Below are 19428 nucleotides of genomic sequence, written 5' to 3'. Positions count from 1 at the left end.
TAGATGGTTGGGTGGATGGATGAGATTAGATGGTGGATGGATGGATAGATGGTTGGGTGGATGGATGAGATTAGATGGTGGATGGATGGATGGATAGATGGTTGGGTGGATGGATGAGATTAGATGGTGGATGGATGGATGGTTGGGTGGATGGATGGTTGGATGGATGAGATTAGATGGATGGATAGATGGTTGGGTGGATGGATGAGATTAGATGGTGGATGGATGGATGGATAGATGGTTGGGTGGATGGATGAGATTAGATGGTGGATGGATGGATGGATAGATGGTTGGGTGGATGGATGAGATTAGATGGTGGATGGATGGATGGATAGATGGTTGGGTGGATGGATGAGATTAGATGGTGGATGGATGGATGGATAGATGGTTGGGTGGATGGATGAGATTAGATGGTGGATGGATGGATGGATGGATGGATGAGATTAGATGGTGGATGGATGAGATTAGATGGATGGATGGATAGATGGTTGGGTGGATGGATGAGATTCGATGGTGGATGGGTGGATGGATGGATGGATGGATGGATAGATGGTTGGGTGGATGGATAGCTGGATGGATGGGTAGATGGATGATGGATGGAAAGGTGGGTGGGTGCCAGACTGGATGGATGAGTGTCTGAGTCTGTGAGTGAGGGAGGAAACGAAGGGGTGAATGTAGAAGTGAGTGAATGTGGAAGTGAAGGGGTGAACGTCTGAGTCCACGAGTGAGTGAATGTCTGAGTGAGCCCACGGGGGAGTGAGTGAATGTGGGAATGAAGGCATGAATGTGGGAGTGAGTTCACGTCGGAGTCCGTGAGCGAGTGCGTGGCTGAGTGAAGGGATGGACACGTTTATAACTGTGCTGCTCTCGGGTTCTGTGGTGTGGGTGTGAAAAGCCGATGAACAGTGATCCATTTGGGAGAGAAAAAGAAAGAAAAAGAAAAAAAAAAAAAAAAAGAAAAAAAAGAAAGAAAAAGAAAGAAAAAGAAAAAAGAGAAACGAAAAAGAAAGAAGAAACAAACGAGTGCGGGACCCAGATCTGACCCCCAGCGCCACCTGCAGGGCCCCGCGGAACCAGGGGAAGCTCAGGGGGCCTGTCGCCGTTTCCGTCTGAATTTCTTTTTTCAAATCTCATTCATCTTATTACTTTTTTTTTTTAATTCCTGCTTTATTTCGATTTCATATCAGCGGTTTTATTCTGCAGGTTTTCCTTCCCACTTCCCCTTTTTTTTTTTTTTAGATTTTCCTGATCTCTCTCTTCACATTCTCCGTTTTACTGATTTCGTTTCTTTGGTAAAGGAAGCAGAGACGCCCCCCCAACCGCAAGATGCCATATTATAAATTATATATTTATAAGTTATCAATGTGTATATAAATATATTTATAACTTGATATGATATAGATGTATAATATGTATATACTTACATGCATATATGTATATCTAATATATTCATATATGTAAATATACTCTACATGTATACTATTCCTATCAACATTTATCTTTACATAAATATAACATTTAAATCGAATATCTGTATGATGATCAGAAACATTTATATTTATGTACACATTTATAATATATAAACATTTATAATACTGATATAAACACTGAGAATATCTATATGGTAATTATAAATATATCTATATAAACATTTATATTCATATAAACATTCATTCGATTTGTGTATTTGTGATATCTACATGAATATTTATAGCAGCTATTTGAATATCTGTGATATCTACATGAATATTCATAGCAGCTATTTGAATATCTGTGATATCTACATGAATATTTATAACAGCTATTTGAATATTTGTGATATCTACATGAATATTCATGGGGGCTATTTGATTACTCTATATGAATATTCAAGTGGCTCTTTGAATATGTGTTATCTACATGAATATTTATAGTAGCTATTTGAATGTTCTATATGAATATTCATAGTGTCTATTAGAATATTTGTGGCATCTATATGAATATTTATCATATATATTATAAAGTTGGGGTTTTTTCCCTAAGAAAGTTCAGAATTCCCGGGACCCCTCCAGCCCTTGATTTTCTGAAAAGCCGACCTACGTCCCTGGAATTTGCATCCCAGCTGTTTTTATTGATCTCTCTCTTTCCCCCCCCCCCCGTTCTTTCCAACCGGTATTTTTTATTTTGACTTTATATATATTTTTCCTGATGTTTCCTTCCCCACCCCCAGCCTCCCATTTTCATTCCGTTTCACTTTATTATTATTATTTTTTATCGTTTTCTGAATTTTTACCCCCAGCCTGCAAGCGACCCCTGGAACTATTTGGAGAAAGAAAAGAAAAAAACAAAACACCTGAGTTTGGGGGGGGGCAGCAGTTCACGGGCAGAGAACCTTCCGGAAGCCCGGCTGGGGTTCGAGACCCTCCCCCCCGACCCCTAGAAATCTCGGCGACCCCCTCCCTGTCCCAGAAACACGCCACGGGGGGACCCCAGAGACACAGAGGAGGCTCCTGAGGGCTGAATTGGGGTCCCTATCACATATGGGGGTCTTTCTGGCATATCTGAGGTCCCCCCCACTACATTAAAAGTCCCCTGTCACATCTGAGGTCCCCCCCCCCCCGCCACATTTAGAGTCCCCCTGTCCCCCCTGTGGCCAGGAGCACGGCCAGACCCCCGTCCGTAGTCTCCAGCCGCACGTCCTCGAACCCGGCCGCCCGCAGCAGCGCCTTAAGGTCCCGGGGGGAGCGCGTGGGGTCCCCCGAGGCCACCAGCTGGTCCAGCAGGGACGACACGGCCCCTGGGGACCCCCAGGAATCCTCGTCCAGCGCCGTCTCCACCAGCAAGAGACCACCGCCTGCAGAGATGAGAGACGGGCGAGGGTGGAGAGACACAGAGAGGGGGAGACGGACAGACGGAGCCAGAGACAGAGAGACGGGCAGAGACGGAGAGACAGAGGCTGCGGCCGTGGGCCCCAGGGCGGGGCGGGGTGGGGTTGGGGGGGTCCTGAGGTCCCCACCTGGGGGGCAGCGTTCCCGGAGCCGTCCCAGGAGGCCGAGCGCCGGGCTGGGTGGCAGGGTGGGCAGCGCCCAGCTCAGCACCTGCAGGTCCACCCGCGGGGAGGCCTGCAGCCAGTCACCTGAGGACACGCCACATGGTGAGCACACGCGACACACGGTGAGGACATGCCAGCACATGGTGAGAACACACCAATGTGTGGTGAGAACATGCCAAGACTCGGTGATAACACGTCAGCACACGGAGAGCACACACCATCACACGGTGAGAACACGTCAAAACACAGAACACACCAGCACACGGTGGGAACACACCAACACACGGTGAGCACACACCAACACATGGTGAGAACACGCCAACATGTGGTGGGAACATGCCAAGACACAGGGAGAACACGTCAGCACACGGAGAGAAACATCAGCACTCGGAGAGCACACACCATCACACGGTGAGAACACGTCAAAACACGGCGAGAACACACCAGCACACGGTGGGAACGCGCCAACACACGGAGAGCACAAGACAGCACGTGGTGAGAACACGCCAACGTGGGGTGAGAACGTGACGACACACAGGGAGAACACGTCAGCACACGGAGAGAAACAGCACACGGAAAGCCACACCATCACACGGTAAAAGCACGTCAAAACACAGAACACACCATCACATGGGAACACGCCGGCACACGGAGAGCACACGCCGGCACACGGTGAGCACACGCCGGCACACGGTGAGCACACGCCGGCACACTGAGAGCACACGCCGGCACACGGAGAGCACACGCCGGCACACGGAGAGCACATGCCGACATGCAGTGGACACATGGCGAGAACACGCGGGCACACGGCGAGCGCACATGCCCGCGCACAGACACGGGGACGGCACCTCACACGAGGGCACACGTGCGCACACGCGTGCAGACACACGTGAGACGGCAGGGAGCAGACACGCGTGGACACGCAGACACGCGGACACGGACGGCCGTGAGCACACCGAGGCGAGGCCTCACCTGCCACGAAGCTGACCCCGGGGTCGGGGTGGGGGTCCCCGGCAGGCTGGAAGCGGGGGACCCTGTCGACGACCCCCGGGAGGTCCAGCACGGTGACCCTGAGCCCCGGGTGCCGCCGGGCCAGCTCGCGGGCCAGGACTCCGGTGCCGCCTACGGGACGGGACGGGACGGGACGCGGGCGTGAGGGCCGGCGCCACGGCAGCCACCCTGGGCCGCGGAGGCGGGGGTGGGGGGTCCCCTACCCCCCAGGTGGCAGGCGGAGGAGAACCGGGACAGGTCGAAGGTCGCGGCCACCCGGCGGGCCGTCAGCCAGCTCCGGCCGTGCTCGGCCGCCAGGAAGCGGAGGCGGGTCTCCGGGTCCGTGTGGGTCACCAGGTCCTGGGGGGTGGAGGGCGTGTGAGGCGGGGACTCGAACCCGGGGCCGAGGTCTGGCTCACGTCTGTCTCTCCCTTCCGCGTCTCCCTGCCTCCTCCGTCCGTCCCGTCTCATCTCCGCCTGTCTCCGCCTGTCCGCGTCCGTGTGTTCGAGTCCCAGCCCGCTGCGTCTCTCCCGTCTCTGCCCTGTCCCCGTCGGTCTGTCGCTCGCATCTCGGCCTCCCTCTGCACGCTTGGCCTCTCGTGTCCCCCCGCCGTCTCTCCCTTCTCCCTCCGTCTCTCACGCCGCTCGTCTCTCTCAGCCCTTCTCTGTCTCCCGTCTCCGCATCCTTCAGCTCTCAGATCTGTGCCCGTCTCTGGACCCCCGTCTCTCACCTCCGGCTCCCCGACCACCTCCCGTCTCCTTGTGCTGCGCATCTGAGTCCTTGGTCTCTCCCTCTCTTTATCTGCTTTCACCTGTCTCTCTCTCTCTCTCTGTCTCTAGCTCTGTCTTCACTTCTGTCTCTTCATCTCTGTCTTCACCTGTCTGTCTGTCTCTGTCTCTCTCTTCATTTCTGTCTCTGTCTTCATCTCTCTTTATCTGTCTCTGTCTTCACTTCTGTCTCTTTATCTCTGTCTTCACCTGTCTGTCTGTCTCTCTCTCTTCATTTCTGTCTCTGTCTTCATCTCTCTTTATCTGTCTCTGTCTTCACTTCTGTCTCTTCATCTCTGTCTTCACCTGTCTGTCTGTCTCTGTCTCTCTCTTCATTTCTGTCTCTGTCTTCACTTCTGTCTCTTCATCTGTCTTCACCTGTCTGTCTGTCTCTGTCTCTTTGTCTGTCTCTGTCTTCATCTCTCTTTATCTGTCTCTGTCTTCACTTCTGTCTCTTCATCTCTGTCTTCACCTGTCTGTCTGTCTCTGTCTCACTCTTCATTTCTGTCTGTCTTCATCTCTCTTTATCTGTCTCTGTCTTCACTTCTGTCTCTTCATCTCTGTCTTCACCTGTCTGTCTGTCTCTGTCTGTCTCTCTTCATTTCTGTCTCTGTCTTCATCTCTCTTTATCTGTCTCTGTCTTCACTTCTGTCTCTTTATCTCTGTCTTCACCTGTCTGTCTGTCTCTGTCTCTCTCTTCATTTCTGTCTCTGTCTTCATCTCTCTTTATCTGTCTCTGTCTTCACTTCTGTCTCTTCATCTGTCTTCACCTGTCTGTCTGTCTCTGTCTCTCTTCATTTCTGTCTCTGTCTTCATCTCTCTTTATCTGTCTCTGTCTTCACTTCTGTCTCTTTATCTCTGTCTTCACCTGTCTGTCTGTCTCTGTCTCTCTCTTCATTTCTGTCTCTGTCTTCATCTCTCTTTATCTGTCTCTGTCTTCACTTCTGTCTCTTCATCTGTCTTCACCTGTCTGTCTGTCTCTGTCTCTCTCTTCATTTCTGTCTCTGTCTTCATCTCTCTTTATGTCTCTGTCTTCACTTCTGTCTCTCCATCTGTCTTCACCTGTCTGTCTGTCTCTGTCTCTCTCTTCATTTCTGTCTCTGTCTTCATCTCTCTTTATCTGTCTCTGTCTTCACTTCTGTCTCTCCATCTGTCTTCACCTGTCTGTCTGTCTCTGTCTCTCTCTCTTCTGTCTCTGTCTTCATCTCTTTATCTGTCTCTGTCTTCACTTCTGTCTCTTCATCTCTGTCTTCACCTGTCTGTCTGTCTCTCTCTCTCTTCATTTCTGTCTCTGTCTTCGTCTCTCTTTATCTGTCTCTGTCTTCACTTCTGTCTCTTTATCTCTGTCTTCACCTGTCTCTTCATCTCTGTCTCTTTGTCTCTCTCTGTCTTCACTTCTGTCTCCGTCTTTATCTCTGTCTTTATCTGTCTCCTTGTCTCTCTCTGTCTCTTTATCTGCCTCTGTCTCTCTGTCTTCATTTCTGTCTTTGTCTCTTTATCTCTGTCTCTTTATCTGTCTCCCTGTCTCTTTATCTCTGTCCTCATCTGTCTCTTTATTTGTCTGTCTCTTTATCTGCCTCTCTGTCTCTTTATCTGTCTGTCTCTGTCTTCACTTCTGTCTCTTTATCTCTGTCCTCATCTGTCTCTTTATCTGTCTGTCTCTGTCTTCACTTCTGTCTATCTCTGTCTTCATCTATATCTGTCTCTATCTTCTCTGTCTCTGTCTCCGTCTCTGTCTGTCTCTGTCTCTGTCTTCATCTGTCTCCCCGTCTCTTTATCTGTCTCTGTCTCCGTCTCTGTCTGTCTCTTTGTCTCTGTCTTCATCTGTCTCCCCGTCTCTATCTCTGTCTCTGTCTCCGTCTCTCTGCCTTCATCTCTGTCTCTTTACCTCTCCGTCTCTATCTCTGTCTTCATTCTGTCTCTGTCTCCCCGTCTCTCATCTCCGACTCCCCGACCCATCTCCCATCTCTCGCCATCCGTCTCCCCGTCCCTCACGTCTCCCCGCGCCGTGTCTCCGAGTCCTTCATCTCCGGGTCCGAGCCCGAGCCCCCGGGCCCACCTGCTCTCGAGGGTCCAGGGCCAGCGCCGAGGGGATCCCGGGTGCGAGGGGGGGGCGCGCGCCCCTGAGCGTGGCCTCCAGGCGGGAGAAGGCGTCCCAGGCCGGGCCGTCCAGCAGCAGCGCCAGGCCCCGCAGGGAGCCCGGCCCCCGAGATGCCAGGTGCCGGCCGGTCGCCTCCCGCGCGCTGTAGCCTGCGGGCACAAGGCACAGGGCTCAGGGGTCAGGGCAAAGGGCACAGAGGTCACAGCAAAAGGCACAGGGGTCAGGACACAGGGCACAGGGCAAAGGGCACGGGTCAGGACACAGAGCACAGGGGGTCAGGGCATAGGGCTCAGAGGTCAGGGCAAAGGGCACAGGGGTCAGGGCAAAGGGCACAGGGGCTCAGGGCAAAGGTCACAGGGGTCAGGGCAAAGAGCTCAGGTCACAGGGGCTCAGGGCTTGAACCCAGGGCCAGACACGGGGCTCTCGGACTCAGGGCCAGATGTCAGGCTCAGACCCAGAGCCAGATAGGGAGCTCGAACCCGGGGCCAGATAGGGGACTCGGACCCGGAGCGCAGACGTGGGGCTCAAACCCAGCTCAGACACGGGGCTCTTGGACCCGGGGCCAGATACGAGGCTCGGACCCGGGGCAAGACACGGGGTTCGAACCCGGGGCCAGATAGGGGACTCAGACCCAGGGCGTGGACGTGGGGCTCAAACCCAGGCCAGACACAGGGCTCTCGGACCCAGGGCCAGATACAAGGCCCGGACCCAGGACCAAACAGAGAGCTCGAACCCAGGGCCAGACCGTGGGCTCGAACCTGGGGCCAGACACGAGGCTTGAACCTGGGGCCAGACGTGGGGTTCAAACCCAGGTCAGACACGAGGCTCAAACCCAGGACTCGGACCCGGGACCAGCCACCATCTGGAACCCGGGGCCAGGGGGCAGCGCTCACCTCCGTCCGAGCGGGTCAGCAGCCCCAGGGCTGCCAGGGCGTCCAGCAGCCGCGCCGCCGCCTCCGGGGAGACCACCAGGCTGTCGGCCACCTGGGTGGCACTCAGGGGGGCGGCCCCCCCGCTCAGGAGGTCAAACAGCCCCAGGCGACACGCGGTCAGCACGGCCTGCGGGACACGTGGGGACACGCGTGTGAGGCGCGCGGGGCGCGGAACCCCGACACCCGGGGGCCCCAGGTTCGAGCGCCCACCTTGGAGGCCTTGAAGCCGTCCAGGAGCTGGAGCAGGTGGTCGGGCGGGGGCGGCGGACCGTCATGTTGAGCATCGCGCTGACCACCGGGCTCACTGCTGCTCTGACCACTGGGTTCGCCGCTGTGCTGACCACTGGGCTCGCCGCTGTGCTGACCACCGGGCTCACTGCTGCTCTGACCACCGGGCTCGCCGCCATGTGGAGCATCGCGCTGACCACCGGGCTCACCGTCCCCCGCGGGCAGCGCCCAGGCCAGCTGCTTGCAGAAGCGGTTGAGGGGGAAGCCGACCACGTTGAGGAAGTCGCCGCGGACGCTCTCCACCAGCATGCCGCCCAGGGCCTGGATGCCGTAGCCGCCCGCCTTGTCCCTGCGGATGGGGGACACATGGGACGGGGGACACATGGACGGGGACACACGGACAGAGGGGATGGGGGGGACACACGGACGGGGTGATACATGGACAGAGGGATGGGGGGACAGATGGACAGGGGAACAGGGGGACGGGGGACACACAGACGGGGGGACACACGGACAGAGGGATGGGGGACACATGGACGGGGACACACGGACAGAGGGACGGGGGGACACACAGACAGGGGGTGGGGGGACACACGGACAGAGGGACAGGGGGACACACAGATGGGGGGACGGGGGACATAGAGGGATGGGGGAAACACAGAGGGACAGGGAGACACACGGACAGAGGGACGAGGGGACACACGGACAGAGGAACGGGGGGACACACGGACGGGGGGACACACGGACAGAGGGATGGGGGGACACACGGACGGGGGGACGGGGGACATAGAGGGATGGGGGACACACAGAGGGATGGGGGATACACAGACACAGAGGACAAGAGGACGGGGACATGGGGGGACAGACAGGGGACACAGGGAACAGAGGGACACACAGACATGGAGGACACAGGGACACGTAGGACAGATGGACAGAGGGACACAAGGACGGGGGACATGGGGCAGAGGGATACACGGACAGGGAGACGGGGGACACACGGACGGGGGGACATGAGGACAGAGAGACGTGGGACACACAGACAGAAGGGCAGAGGGACAGGGGGACAGAGAGCAGCCACAGACGGAGAGACGGGGACAGACGGTCAGGGGCCACCCTGAGGCCCCCGCCCCCCACCCTGGGGTCCGGCCTGGGCTCTGACCGCTGAGCCGGCCCCCTCGTACATTTTATGGGGGGTTCCTGATTACTGGTTATCGATAATTGGTTATTGATCGTTGAATATCGATTGGTTTGAGTAAAGAGAGCCCCGGCCTGAGGGGGAGCCGGGCCTCGAACCCGGGGCCTCCGGGGGCTCCGGCGGCACGTCCTGGGCTCTGACCGCCGAGCCGCCTCTCCTGCACATTTCATGGGGCTTTACTGATGATCGATTATTGATTATCGATTGGTTTGAATAAAGAGACAGCGAGAGCCCCGGCCTGAGGGGGAGCCGGGGCCGGAACGCGGGGCCTCTGGGGGCCGTGGCGGCAGCCAGCGCGGGCGTTGCTGGTCACCGACTGGTCGCCGGCGGGCCGCGGCTCACATGGGCTCCCCGCTGTGGATGTATTCCCACAGCAGCTCCTCCGACAGCTCCGAGAAGGTGACCCTCGTCTCCTCGTGGAAGGTCCGCACGTCCGTCACCAGCCGTCCGTCTGCAAGGCCCGGACGGGACGTCCCCCACTGCCCCGGGCGCCTTCGCGCGGCCCCTGCACCCCGGGCTCCCTGAGGGTCCCCCGCCGGGGTCCCCGTTACCTTGGCAGGAGCAGAACACGACGGCCACCCCAGTGAAGACGCTGTGCTCCTTCCCGCTCAGCCTGCAGGACGGCGGCCGTCTGTCCCCACGGGGTCATGGGGGGGGTCGGGACAGACGGACGGACAGACACACACCCCCGAAGGGCAGGGGTCACGACTCCCCAACCCCCCGCTGCTCTGGGTGCACCTGTCCCGGGGGCTCAGGGGGGCTCCCCAAGGCCACAGAGAAAGTTGGGAGCTCTGGGGACGGCGGGGGGCAGTGGGGGTTTCAGGGAGCAGGTGGGGGCAGGTGGGGGCAGGTGGGACAGGTGACGGCAGATGGGGACAGGTGAGGGCAGATGGCTGTAGAAACGTGGGGGCAGGTGGGGGCAGGTGGGGGCAGGTGGGGGCAGGTGGGGCAGGTGGGGGCAGGTGAGGACAGGTGAGGGCAGGTGGGGACAGGTGAGAGCAGGTGGGGACAGGTGTGGGCAGGTGGGGACAGGTGAGGGCAGGTGGGGACAGGTGAGGGCAGGTGAGGGCAAGTGGGGACAGGTGAGGGCAGGTGAGGGCAGATGGCTGTAGACACGTGGGGACAGGTGAGGACAGATGGGAACATGTGAGGGCAGGTGAGGACAGGTGAGGGCAGGTGGGGGCAGGTGAGGGCAGGTGAGGGCAGGTGGGGGCAGGTGGGGGCAGGTGGGGGCAGGTGGGGGCAGGTGGGGGCAGGTGGGGGCAGGTGAGGGCAGGTGGGGACAGGTGAGGGCAGGTGAGGGCAGGTGAGTACAGTTGAAGGCAGGCGGGGGCAGGCGGGGGCAGGCGGGGGCAGGCGAGGGCAGGCGAGGGCAGGTGATGACAGATGGGGGCAGGTGAGGGCAGGTGGGGGTAGGTGAGGGCAGGTGAGGGCAGGTGGGGGTAGGTGAGGGCAGGTGAGGGCAGGTGAGGACAGGTGAGGGCAGGTGAGGACAGTTGAAGGCAGGTGAGGACAATTGAAGGCAGGTGAGGGCAGGTGGGGGCAGGTGGGGGCAGGTGAGGGCAGGTGGGGGCAGGTGGGGGCAGGTGAGGGCAGGTGAACACTTCTGGGGACACCTGGGGACAGGTGTGGTCAGGGGCGGCCAGAGAGCGTACCTTGCAGGGAGCGGCCCAGGAAGCTGTGCAGACCCCAACTGCCCGGCAGAGGGGTGAGGGTGGGGGTCCCCGGCCGTGACCCCCGCCCACCTGACCACCTGACCGCAGGGAGCGGGGGGGGACCCCGCGACGCCCACCTGGACAGCATGCGGTAGGCATCCTGCTTGTCCACCGGCTTCTCCAGGATCAGCCCCCCCACGGCCTGCGGAGGGACACGGGGACGGGACAGACAGCGGGTGATGGGGGCGGGGCCTCAGAGACGCCTCACAGCTAGGGGTGCGGGAGGACCCCAAAACCACCCTCCCTCCCTCTGTCCATCCGTCCACGATCGTCATCAGTCATCCATCATCATCAATCATCCACCACCACCATCAATCATCTACCATCATCAGCAGTCATCTACCCATCATCATCAATCATCCATCCACCCTCATCAATCACCTATCCATCATCATCAATCATCCATCCACCCTCATCAATCACCTATCCATCATCATCAATCATCCATCCACCCTCATCAATCATCTATCCATCCATCCATCATCAATCATCCATCCATCCTCCCTCATCAATCATCTATCCATCCATCATCAATCATCCATCTATCCACCCTCATCAATCATCTATCCATCCATCCATCATCAATCATCCACCATCATCAACCATCCATCCATCATAATCTATCATCCATCCATCCATCATCAGTCATCTATCCATCATCATCAATCATCCATCCATCCACCCTCATCAATCATCTATCCATCCATCCATCATCAATCATCCACCATCATCATCAACCATCCATCCATCATAATCTATCATCCATCCATCATCATCAATCATCTATCCATCATCATCAATCATCCATCCATCCACCCTCATCAATCATCTATCCATCATCAATCATCCATCCATCCATCATCAATCATCCATCCACCCTCATCAATCATCTATCCATCCATCCATCATCAATCATCCACCATCATCATCAACCATCCATCCATCACAATCTATCATCCATCCATCATCATCAATCATCCACCAACATCATCAGTCATCTATCCATCATCATCAACAATCCACCATCATCAACCATCCATCCATCATCAATCATCCACCATCATCATCAACCATCCATCCATCATAATCTATCATCCATCCATCATCATCAATCATCTATCCATCATCATCAATCATCCATCCATCCACCCTCATCAATCATCTATCCATCATCAATCATCCATCCATCCATCATCAATCATCCATCCACCCTCATCAATCATCCACCATCATCATCAACCATCCATCCATCATAATCTATCATCCATCCATCATCATCAATCACCACCAACATCATCAGTCATCTATCCATCATCATCAACAATCCACCATCATCAACCATCCATCCATCATCAATCATCATCAATCATCCATCCACCCTCATCAATCATCTATCCATTATCATCAATCACCTACCCATCATCATCCATCCATCTACCCTCATCAATCATCTATCCACCCATAATCAATGATCCATTCATCATCAATCATCCATCATCATCAATCATCCATCCATCATCAATCATCTATCCATCATCATCAATCATCCACCATCATCATCGATCATCCATCCATCATCACCTATCCATCCACCATCATCAATCATCCATCCATCATCAATCATCCATTGATCCATCATCATCAATCATCCATCCATCAGTCACAGCCATTATCATCCATCCATCCATCCATCCATCCATCCATCCATCCATCCATCCATCCATCCATCATCCATGATCATCCATCCATCCATCCCGATCAATCATCATCCCTCATCCATCACCTCCCCCACCCCTCTCAGTCCGTTCCCACAGTCCCTGCCTCGCTCCCTCCATCCCCCAGGCCCACCGGGTTCCCACTCGCAAGGTGGAGACGGGCACACGGGGGCCCAACCAGCTGTGAGCCGAAGGATGGGTGTCCCTGACTCTGGGAGTCCCTGACTATGGGTGTCCCTGACTCTGGGAGTCCCTGACTCTGGGTGTCCCTGACTCTGGGTGTCCCTGACTCTGGGAGTCGCTGACTCTGGGTGTCCCTGACTCTGGGAGTCCCTGACTCTGGGTGTCCCTGACTCGGGGAGTCCCTGACTCTGGGTGTCCCTGACTCGGGGAGTCCCTGACTCTGGGTGTCCCTGGCTCTGGGTGTCCCTGACTCGGGGAGTCCCTGACTCTGGGTGTCCCTGACAGGGTGTTCCTGACTCTGGGTGTCCCTGATTGGGTGTCCCTGACTCTGGGTGTCCCTGACTCTGGGAGTCCCTGACTCTGGGTGTCTCTGACTCTGGGAGTCCCTGACTCTGGGTGTCCCTGACTCTGGGTGTCCCTGACTCTGGGTGTCTCAGACTGGGAGTCCCTGACTCTGGGTGTCCCTGACTCTGGGTGTCCCTGACTCTGGGTGTTTCAGACTGGGAGTCCCTGACTCTGGGTGTCCCTGACTCTGGGTGTCCCTGACTCTGGGTGTCCCTGACTCTGGGTGTCTCTGACTCTGGGAGTCCCTGACTCTGGGTGTCCCTGACTCTGGGTGTCCCTGACTCTGGGTGTCCCTGACTCTGGGTGTCCCTGACTCTGGGTGTTTCAGACTGGGAGTCCCTGACTCTGGGTGTCCCTGACTCTGGGTGTCCCTGACTCTGGGTGTCCCTGACTCTGGGTGTCTCTGACTCTGGGAGTCCCTGACTCTGGGTGTCCCTGACTCTGGGTGTCCCTGACTCTGGGAGTCCCTGACTCTGGGTGTCCCTGACTCTGGGTGTCCCTGACTCTGGGAGTCCCTGACTCTGGGGGTGTCCCTGACTCTGGGTGTCCCAGACTTGATGTCCCTGACTAAGGGTGTCCCTGACTGGGTGTCCCTGACTCTGGGTGTCCCTGACTCTGGGAGTCCCTGACTCTGGGTGTCCCTGACAGGGTGTCCCTGACTCTGGGTGTCCCTGACTGGGTGTCCCTGACTCTGGGTGTCCCTGACTCTGGGTGTCTCAGACTGGGTGTCCCTGACTCAGGGTGTCCCTGACTGGGTGTCCCTGACTCTGGGTGTCCCTGACTCTGGGTGTCCCTGACTCTGGGAGTCCCTGACTCTGGGTGTCCCTGACTCTGGGTGTCCCTGACTCTGGGTGTCCCTGACTCTGGGTGTCCCAGACTGGGTGTCCCTGACTAAGGGTGTCCCTGACTGGGTGTCCCTGACTCTGGGTGTCCCTGACTCTGGGTGTTCCTGACTCTGGGTGTCCCTGATTGGGTGTCCCTGACTCTGGGTGTCCCTGACTCTGGGTGTCCCTGACTCTGGGTGTCCCTGACTCTGGGAGTTCCTGACTCTGGGAGTTCCTGACTCTGGGTGTCCCTGACTCTGGGTGTCCCTGACTCTGGGTGTCCCTGATTGGGTGTCCCTGACTCTGGGTGTCCCTGACTCTGGGTGTCCCTGACTCTGGGTGTCCCTGACAGGGTGTCCCTGACTCTGGGTGTCCCTGACTCTGGGTGTCCCTGACTCTGGGAGTCCCTGACTCTGGGTGTCCCTGACTCTGGGAGTCCCTGACTCTGGGTGTCCCTGGCTCTGTGTGTCCCTGACTCTGGGTGTCCCTGACTCTGGGTGTCCCTGACTGGGTGTCCCTGACTCTGGGTGTCCCTGACTCTGGGTGTCCCTGACTCTGGGAGTCCCTGACTCTGGGTGTCCCTGACTCTGGGAGTCCCTGACGCTGGGTGTCCCTGACTCTGGGTGTCCCTGACTCTGGGAGTCCCTGACTCTGGGTGTCCCTGACAGGGTGTTCCTGACTCTGGGTGTCCCTGACTGGGTGTCCCTGACTCTGGGTGTCCCTGACTCTGGGTGTCCCTGACTCTGGGAGTCCCTGACTCTGGGTGTCCCTGACTCTGGGAGTCCCTGACTCTGGGTGTCCCTGACTCTGGGTGTCCCTGACGCTGGGAGTCCCTGACTCTGGGTGTCCCTGACTCTGGGTGTCCCTGACTGGGTGTCCCTGACTCTGGGTGTCCCTGACTCTGGGTGTTCCTGACTCTGGGTGTCCCTGATTGGGTGTCCCTGACTCTGGGTGTCCCTGACTCTGGGTGTCCCTGACTCTGGGTGTCCCTGACTCTGGGAGTTCCTGACTCTGGGAGTTCCTGACTCTGGGTGTCCCTGACTCTGGGTGTCCCTGACAGGGTGTTCCTGACTCTGGGTGTCCCTGACTCTGGGTGTCCCTGATTGGGTGTCCCTGACTCTGGGTGTCCCTGACTGGGTGTCCCTGACTCTGGGTGTCCCTGACTCTGGGTGTCCCTGACTCTGGGTGTCCCTGACTCTGGGTGTCCCTGACTCTGGGAGTTCCTGACTCTGGGAGTTCCTGACTCTGGGTGTCCCTGACTCTGGGTGTCCCTGACTCTGGGTGTCCCTGATTGGGTGTCCCTGACTCTGGGTGTCCCTGACTCTGGGTGTCCCTGACTCTGGGTGTCCCTGACAGGGTGTCCCTGACTCTGGGTGTCCCTGACTCTGGGTGTCCCTGACTCTGGGAGTCCCTGACTCTGGGTGTCCCTGACTCTGGGAGTCCCTGACTCTGGGTGTCCCTGGCTCTGTGTGTCCCTGACTCTGGGTGTCCCTGACTCTGGGTGTCCCTGACTGGGTGTCCCTGACTCTGGGTGTCCCTGACTCTGGGTGTCCCTGACTCTGGGAGTCCCTGACTCTGGGTGTCCCTGACTCTGGGAGTCCCTGACGCTGGGTGTCCCTGACTCTGGGTGTCCCTGACTCTGGGAGTCCCTGACTCTGGGTGTCCCTGACAGGGTGTTCCTGACTCTGGGTGTCCCTGACTGGGTGTCCCTGACTCTGGGTGTCCCTGACTCTGGGTGTCCCTGACTCTGGGAGTCCCTGACTCTGGGTGTCCCTGACTCTGGGAGTCCCTGACTCTGGGTGTCCCTGACTCTGGGTGTCCCTGACGCTGGGAGTCCCTGACTCTGGGTGTCCCTGACTCTGGGTGTCCCTGACTGGGTGTCCCTGACTCTGGGTGTCCCTGACTCTGGGTGTTCCTGACTCTGGGTGTCCCTGATTGGGTGTCCCTGACTCTGGGTGTCCCTGACTCTGGGTGTCCCTGACTCTGGGTGTCCCTGACTCTGGGAGTTCCTGACTCTGGGAGTTCCTGACTCTGGGTGTCCCTGACTCTGGGTGTCCCTGACAGGGTGTTCCTGACTCTGGGTGTCCCTGACTCTGGGTGTCCCTGATTGGGTGTCCCTGACTCTGGGTGTCCCTGACTCTGGGTGTCCCTGACTCTGGGTGTCCCTGACTCTGGGTGTCCCTGACTCTGGGAGTCCCTGACTCTGGGAGTCCCTGACTCTGGGTGTCCCTGACTCTGGGTGTCCCTGACTCTGGGTGTCCCTGACTCTGGGAGTCCCTGACTCTGTGTGTCCCTGACTCTGGGTGTCCCTGACTCTGGGTGTCCCTGACTGGGTGTCCCTGACTCTGGGTGTCCCTGACTCTGGGTGTCCCTGACTCTGGGTGTCCCTGACTCAGGGTGTCCCTGACTGGGTGTCCCTGACTCTGGGTGTCCCTGACTCTGGGTGTCCCTGACTCTGGGAGTCCCTGACTCTGGGTGTCCCTGACTCTGGGTGTCCCTGACTCTGGGAGTTCCTGACTCTGGGAGTTCCTGACTCTGGGTGTCCCTGACTCTGGGTGTCCCTGACAGGGTGTTCCTGACTCTGGGTGTCCCTGACTCTGGGTGTCCCTGACAGGGTGTCCCTGACTGGGTGTCCCTGACTCTGGGTGTCGCTGACTCTGGGTGTCCCTGACTCTGGGTGTTCCTGACTCTGGGTGTTTCAGACTGGGAGTCCCTGACTCTGGGTGTCCCTGACTCTGGGTGTCCCTGACTCTGGGTGTCCCTGACTCTGGGTGTCTCTGACTCTGGGAGTCCCTGACTCTGGGTGTCCCTGACTCTGGGTGTCCCTGACTCTGGGAGTCCCTGACTCTGGGTGTCCCTGACTCTGGGAGTCCCTGACTCTGGGTGTCCCTGACTCTGGGTGTCCCTGACTCTGGGAGTCCCTGACTCTGGGGGTGTCCCTGACTCTGGGTGTCCCAGACTTGGTGTCCCTGACTAAGGGTGTCCCTGACTGGGTGTCCCTGACTCTGGGTGTCCCTGACTCTGGGAGTCCCTGACTCTGGGTGTCCCTGACAGGGTGTCCCTGACTCTGGGTGTCCCTGACTGGGTGTCCCTGACTCTGGGTGTCCCTGACTCTGGGTGTCTCAGACTGGGTGTCCCTGACTCAGGGTGTCCCTGACTGGGTGTCCCTGACTCTGGGTGTCCCTGACTCTGGGAGTCCCTGACTCTGGGAGTCCCTGACTCTGGGTGTCCCTGACTCTGGGTGTCCCTGACTCTGGGTGTCCCTGACTCTGGGTGTCCCAGACTGGGTGTCCCTGACTAAGGGTGTCCCTGACTGGGTGTCCCTGACTCTGGGTGTCCCTGATTCTGGGTGTTCCTGACTCTGGGTGTCCCTGATTGGGTGTCCCTGACTCTGGGTGTCCCTGACTCTGGGTGTCCCTGACTCTGGGTGTCCCTGACTCTGGGAGTTCCTGACTCTGGGAGTTCCTGACTCTGGGTGTCCCTGACTCTGGGTGTCCCTGACAGGGTGTTCCTGACTCTGGGTGTCCCTGACTCTGGGTGTCCCTGATTGGGTGTCCCTGACTCTGGGTGTCCCTGACTCTGGGTGTCCCTGACTCTGGGTGTCCCTGACAGGGTGTCCCTGACTCTGGGTGTCCCTGACTCTGGGTGTCCCTGACTCTGGGAGTCCCTGACTCTGGGTGTCCCTGACTCTGGGAGTCCCTGACTCTGGGTGTCCCTGGCTCTGTGTGTCCCTGACTCTGGGTGTCCCTGACTCTGGGTGTCCCTGACTGGGTGTCCCTGACTCTGGGTGTCCCTGACTCTGGGTGTCCCTGACTCTGGGAGTCCCTGACTCTGGGTGTCCCTGACTCTGGGAGTCCCTGACGCTGGGTGTCCCTGACTCTGGGTGTCCCTGACTCTGGGAGTCCCTGACTCTGGGTGTCCCTGGCTCTGGGTGTCCCTGACAGGGTGTTCCTGACTCTGGGTGTGCCTGACTGGGTGTCCCTGACTCTGGGTGTCCCTGACTCTGGGTGTCCCTGACTCTGGGAGTCCCTGACTCTGGGTGTCCCTGACTCTGGGAATCCCTGACTCTGGGTGTCCCTGACTCTGGGTGTCCCTGACTCTGGGTGTCCCTGACGCTGGGAGTCCCTGACTCTGGGTGTCCCTGACTCTGGGTGTCCCTGACTCTGGGTGTCTCTGACTCTGGGAGTCCCTGAATCTGGGTGTCCCTGACTCTGGGTGTCCCTGACTCTGGGAGTCCCTGACTCTGGGGGTGTCCCTGACTCTGGGTGTCCCAGACTTGGTGTCCCTGACTAAGGGTGTCCCTGACTGGGTGTCCCTGACTCTGGGTGTCCCTGACTCTGGGAGTCCCTGACTCTGGGTGTCCCTGACAGGGTGTCCCTGACTCTGGGTGTCCCTGACTGGGTGTCCCTGACTCTGGGTGTCCCTGACTCTGGGTGTCTCAGACTGGGTGTCCCTGACTCAGGGTGTCCCTGACTGGGTGTCCCTGACTCTGGGTGTCCCTGACTCTGGGTGTCCCTGACTCTGGGAGTCCCTGACTCTGGGTGTCCCTGACTCTGGGTGTCCCTGACTCTGGGAGTTCCTGACTCTGGGAGTTCCTGACTCTGGGTGTCCCTGACTCTGGGTGTCCCTGACAGGGAGTTCCTGACTCTGGGTGTCCCTGACTCTGGGTGTCCCTGACAGGGTGTCCCTGACTGGGTGTCCCTGACTCTGGGTGTCCCTGACTCAGGGTGTCCCTGACTCTGGGTGTCCCTGACTCTGGGTGTCCCTGACTCTGGGTGTCCCTGACTCTGGGTGTCCCTGACTCTGGGAGTCCCTGACTCTGGGTGTCCCTGACTCTGGGAGTCCCTGACTCTGGGTGTCCCTGGCTCTGTGTGTCCCTGACTCTGGGTGTCCCTGACTCTGGGTGTCCCTGACTGGGTGTCCCTGACTCTGGGTGTCCCTGACTCTGGGTGTCCCTGACTCTGGGTGTCCCTGACGCTGGGAGTCCCTGACTCTGGGTGTCCCTGACTCTGGGTGTCCCTGACTCTGGGAGTCCCTGACTCTGGGTGTCCCTGGCTCTGGGTGTCCCTGACAGGGTGTTCCTGACTCTGGGAGTCCCTGACTCTGGGTGTCCCTGACTCTGGGAGTCCCTGACTCTGGGTGTCCCTGACTCTGGGAGTCCCTGACTCTGGGTGTCCCTGACTCTGGGTGTCCCTGACGCTGGGAGTCCCTGACTCTGGGTGTCCCTGACTCTGGGTGTCCCTGACTCTGGGTGTCCCTGACTCTGGGTGTCTCTGACTCTGGGAGTCCCTGACTCTGGGTGTCCCTGACTCTGGGTGTCCCTGACTCTGGGAGTCCCTGACTCTGGGTGTCCCTGGCTCTGGGTGTCCCTGACAGGGTGTTCCTGACTCTGGGTGTCCCT

The 19428-nt window shown here is 58.0% G+C and overlaps 2 protein-coding genes across 7 annotated transcripts in view; one reads left to right on the top strand and one right to left on the bottom strand.

Annotated features, from left to right (window-relative positions):
* The window catches only part of LOC107523524 (interleukin-3 receptor subunit alpha-like), a 242023-nt gene that overhangs the window by 39347 nt on the left and 183248 nt on the right, over window positions 1–19428 (top strand). The gene's annotated exons all lie outside the window — the stretch shown is intronic.
* The window catches only part of ASMTL (acetylserotonin O-methyltransferase like), a 39464-nt gene continuing 21513 nt past the window's right edge, over window positions 1478–19428 (bottom strand). Inside the window, exons 4-15 of one of the 4 annotated variants that reach the window (XM_060183125.1) lie at window positions 11038–11102; window positions 9797–9876; window positions 9588–9696; window positions 8262–8399; window positions 8167–8225; window positions 8033–8118; window positions 7784–7949; window positions 6849–7039; window positions 4246–4381; window positions 4004–4153; window positions 2996–3115; window positions 1478–2833 (exon numbers count right to left, since the gene is read on the bottom strand). In XM_060183125.1, the coding sequence (XP_060039108.1) occupies window positions 2607–2833; window positions 2996–3115; window positions 4004–4153; window positions 4246–4381; window positions 6849–7039; window positions 7784–7949; window positions 8033–8118; window positions 8167–8225; window positions 8262–8399; window positions 9588–9696; window positions 9797–9876; window positions 11038–11102 (1527 nt within the window). In that variant the 3' untranslated portion in view covers window positions 1478–2606. Of the gene's footprint in view, window positions 2834–2995; window positions 3116–4003; window positions 4154–4245; window positions 4382–6848; window positions 7040–7783; window positions 7950–8032; window positions 8126–8166; window positions 8400–9587; window positions 9697–9796; window positions 9877–11037; window positions 11103–19428 lie in introns of all 4 variants that reach the window. The other 3 variants (XM_060183123.1, XM_060183126.1, XM_060183124.1) reach the window with 3 other exon arrangements.

The sequence above is a fragment of the Erinaceus europaeus genome, chromosome X (genome assembly GCF_950295315.1).
Source record: "Erinaceus europaeus chromosome X, mEriEur2.1, whole genome shotgun sequence".
Taxonomy (NCBI): domain Eukaryota; kingdom Metazoa; phylum Chordata; class Mammalia; order Eulipotyphla; family Erinaceidae; genus Erinaceus; species Erinaceus europaeus.
This window is presented reverse-complemented; position numbering and strand designations above follow the sequence as displayed.